Raw genomic sequence first — 4,206 nt, 5'->3', positions numbered from 1 at the left:
TACGTCAATGGAACCAAAAAAAAAACAAAATGACAATAAAAAAGTGCTCTCTACATTCTGGAATGTCCAGGATGTCCTTTGTCTATATATATATATATATCAACAAAATATTGATCCACATGTCAAACTGACAAAATTGTTTGGTAAATGTCACAAAAAATTAATTACTAAATCAAAAAAAAATAAATAAAAATGTTTGAAACCTTAGAAGAAGCCCTACAAAGGAAGTCTTTCGTCAAGCCCTCTAAATCCCGTTTCAGACGAAACCTGAAAAGGTCAAAAGTTACGAATAAAATGAATGATAAGCAACGTAACTGAAAGCCTTTAAATTTTAAGGGTGCGTTATTATTTCTTAATTATTTCAGTTAAACCTCTGCACGAAGAACCCGATTGGCTTCTAGCCGATCCAATACCCTGGTCCCAAAGGAAGAAAAAGAGCGCTTGCGGATATTTCCGGTGTAAGAGGGAGACAATGTGGAACAACTGGGATACAGAGTATCCCAATGACCTTTACACCCTTCTGTCTACAATAAACCAATTTTCTAACAAATTCATGGACAAATCGAGAGGAAAACAAACAATTTGCAACTGCGTTTGCGCGATTGGTAAGAGCGGGTCAAATAATTGATGGAAATCTATCCCATCTATTTTATTAGGGATGACGGTCATCTACAGCCTTTCCGAATGGAATTGTCCGATCATGGACTCCATACTGGTCAACGGCGATAACTATTTCTACACTTGTGTAAAAGGTATAGTGACTGAAAATTACGAACTACTAATGGACGATCTCGCACCAGACTGCACCATATTCCCGTACAACTTTAAAGTGGACTATTACCCAGTGGTAGATGGTACAATGTTCCTTATGGACAAGAAAAAATACAATCTGTACAAAGCTCTCAGATATTTCTTCGACGGCTATGACAAAAGGTGAGTATCGGATGTATTTAAAGTAGTAATGAGCAAAATTAGACCAAGACTGTCTCTATACTGGCAAGACTAAAAGCAATACCAACATTGGGACAGTCTTGATCTTGGTTTTGCTCTGCTCATCAAGGATGCACACTGTAACCACTACTTATTGAAGAAGCGATCAAGATCATTAAAGACAGTACAACTGTAGGGATAGATATACAGGGGCAAAAGATTAGTATGCTTAGATTTGCAGATCATATAGCAGTATTAGCATCTAGCAAGGAGGAGTTAGGGATAGCTTTAAATGGTTTGAGCCGGTTCATCTTTTTTGCTCCATGACCTCTTGCGTTTGACGTTGTTGTATACAACCCATTTTTCGTCCCCAGTGATGATGCGCTTCAAAAACGGATCATTTTCGTGACGTTTGAGAAGCGAATCGCAGACGTCAATGCGGCGACACAGATTTCTCTCTGTGAGAACATGGGGAACCCATACATCGAGCTTCGAGGATAATCCCAGGCCTTTCAAGTGGTCATAAACTGTTGAATTTGATAAATTTAACCTCAATCCGATCTCACGTGTTGTTATTCGCCGGTTCACATCAACTAATGCCTTTATCGCGTCTTTATCAGCTTCAACCGGCCTTCCCGAACGTGGTGCATCTTCGACATCAAAATTGCCGGATCGAAATTTAGCGAACCAGTTCTGGCACTGGCGTACTGTCAACACACCTTCTCCATACACATCAGTCAATTTCTTTCTGGCTTGAACAGCATTTTTACCCTTTCTGTAGTAAAACAGTAAGATATGTCGAAAATTCTGCTTATCGCTCTCCATATTTAAAAATGGCACCAACCAAAAACTACTGCGTAGAATTAATTGGAATTTTTCACACACAAGCCTTGCTATATGAGCTCTCAAAGCATATAAAAATTATACGGCTTAAATGTGAAGTTGGGTGCAAAAGAATGCAATTAAATCCTCTGTCGAGAAAAAACGAAATGACTTTCCGAACAACCCAATAGTTTTAGGGAAATGCAAAGATTAGCTCAGGATAGGATGGAGTGGAGATGCGTGTCGAACCAGTCTGAAGGCGTGATAGTCCTGAGAAAAAATTAATTAACAACTCGTATTCTAATCACACAGATGTGGAATCATATGTGCTATCCGAGGGGACATAAGAAGATACGTTGCCTTCGGAAAGATCCAAAACAAGGAATATTTCATGTTCGATAGTCAATCGTTTGGACCGCCGATGTTTCTAGAGCGCCAGTCGAAAGCCTACATGCTGAGATGCACCAGCTTCGCAAGACTCTTGCACGTACTTGTGGTGGCACTAAGAGGTGGTGACTTCTTTTTGTACAACGTCGAATGTAAAAACTTCCAAGCCATAGAATAACAATGTTCATTTCGCAATAAATAACAAGCAAAAAACAATAATTCGAGTCAATAATAAAGAACAATTAAATTAAGGTCAAGGAGAGTCTAATTTTTTATTGTTTCGGTGAAAAAAGGGACTTCCCAATCAACGCTTAAGAATATACCCACAAAGTAATGGTCTTGTATCGAATTTTATTGGAACTACGAAATACCCACTGACGTTAACATTGCAAATGTATTTCGCTAATGACAATGACTACATCAAAGTCCAGGTTATACGTCTGCAATAATTAAAATATCAAATTTCTTGGACAGACAAACAAGTCCAATTGACGCGAACATTTTTAATATAATTATTATTATTCGTATTTTCGGTAGATATTAAAATTTAACCTTCTTATCTGATGAAAAATTTTCGAGAAACGAAATTTAAAAGGCGATTTACCATATGATATTTAATAAGCAAATCAACTTGTCGCTAATTTCCATAAAAAGCACTTTCAATAAATCTAATAGCGGATCTTATAACTTTATACTTTTAATTAATGATGGACTACAGCAACATATAATTGATTGTACAGGTAATACCAATATATCTGTTAATTTTTTTTGTTTTCCATTTTACGAATTATTATTTGCGTAACCGAATTGAAAATAGAAATTATCAAAATTATTGTCAACTATATATATGTATAATTAGTGGCAAGATTAATGTAACCTAATTTAATTTTAGGAGCGTGTTGATCATTAGCATGAAGTTTTTGCTTCATTACGTAATTGGTCATCAGTACAATCAACTTAATTGTCAAAATTCTGACTGTTTCAAACTGAAAAATGTTGCGTAACTTCGATTTACGACTTTGAGTAAAATATAGATCATTCAGCCATCCGTTTGGATGCATTCCATGTACTCTTCCTCATGTATTCGCGTGTTTATAATTATGCAAAATATGTAATAATGGAAATTATTTGAATTATAATCACATTTAATTTGCTTATTAAGATTTGAAATTGCCGTTCACGCGCAGACTTAAAATTGCATAATTAAGCGATAAAGTTTGTGCCGAAATAAAAACATCCGATTCTTTCTTTGTTTTATTTATCATTTTCCGGGGTATCAGTAAAATAAAATGCGCCGTCTGCCATTAAAATAAAACTACATGCATACATTGAAACACTAAACACATGAGCAATAATCAAACTGGTCACTCAGTGTCGCCTCATCAGTAAGAGCTGCTATACTATCTAATTATTATTCATATTGTAATTAGTCCTTATTGTCCACTTTGAAAAATCTGTTGACCAACGTCGAATTTAACAACTGGCCCCTAATGGGCGTAAAAAAAGATTTTAGGCCAAGGTACATTTCCTCAAAATTTTCCGATATCTTTTATCTTGTTATTAGAACTTTAGTATCAATTTGAATTTGCCAGAGATTTCACGATCTCATCATGGCTTAACATATTATCGAATTTTTGGAAAATTCAAATCGATACCAAATCTAAAATAAAAACCAAACTGTCTGTATCAACTCCAGGATAAATGCAACCTTCCTAACCTGTTGGCAGACGGTAAAACTCCTTTTAAAATACTTAATTATACGGTGTGTTTGAATTGAATAAAATAATTCGAAGTGGTCTGTATTCTGTCGTAACTGCCAGACGCGGATCGCGATTTCGATTTTTTTGGATCTCATCAGCGCGTCGCAGGCAGCTCCGACAGAACACAGACCAACTTGTACCTGCTGTCTTAACAGCGCGTTTTAGAAAACACCACAAATGGCGCGGTAAACGCCATCTGTAGTACGATGTTACATTTTAGGATTACGTATGCTCCAACAAGGTCCATTTAAATATATGGATATCTACTTGCTGAAACGAATCCCGGCGTAGCTAACCTCAACGTGAT

The 4,206-nt window shown here is 36.3% G+C and overlaps 1 protein-coding gene across 1 annotated transcript in view; it reads left to right on the top strand.

The window, feature by feature from the left end:
* The window catches only part of LOC108735801, a 12,391-nt gene extending 9,995 nt beyond the window's left edge, over window positions 1-2,396 (top strand). Inside the window, exons 16-19 of the mRNA XM_025975225.1 lie at window positions 196-310; window positions 366-605; window positions 657-933; window positions 2,065-2,396. Coding sequence (XP_025831010.1) covers window positions 196-310; window positions 366-605; window positions 657-933; window positions 2,065-2,317 — 885 coding nt within the window. The 3' untranslated portion in view covers window positions 2,318-2,396. The remainder of the gene's footprint in view (window positions 1-195; window positions 311-365; window positions 606-656; window positions 934-2,064) is intronic.
* Window positions 2,397-4,206: the final 1,810 nt, after the last annotated feature.

The sequence above is a fragment of the Agrilus planipennis genome, unplaced genomic scaffold, assembly GCF_000699045.2.
Source record: "Agrilus planipennis isolate EAB-ADULT unplaced genomic scaffold, Apla_2.0 scaffold69, whole genome shotgun sequence".
NCBI classification, from domain to species: domain Eukaryota; kingdom Metazoa; phylum Arthropoda; class Insecta; order Coleoptera; family Buprestidae; genus Agrilus; species Agrilus planipennis.
This window is presented reverse-complemented; position numbering and strand designations above follow the sequence as displayed.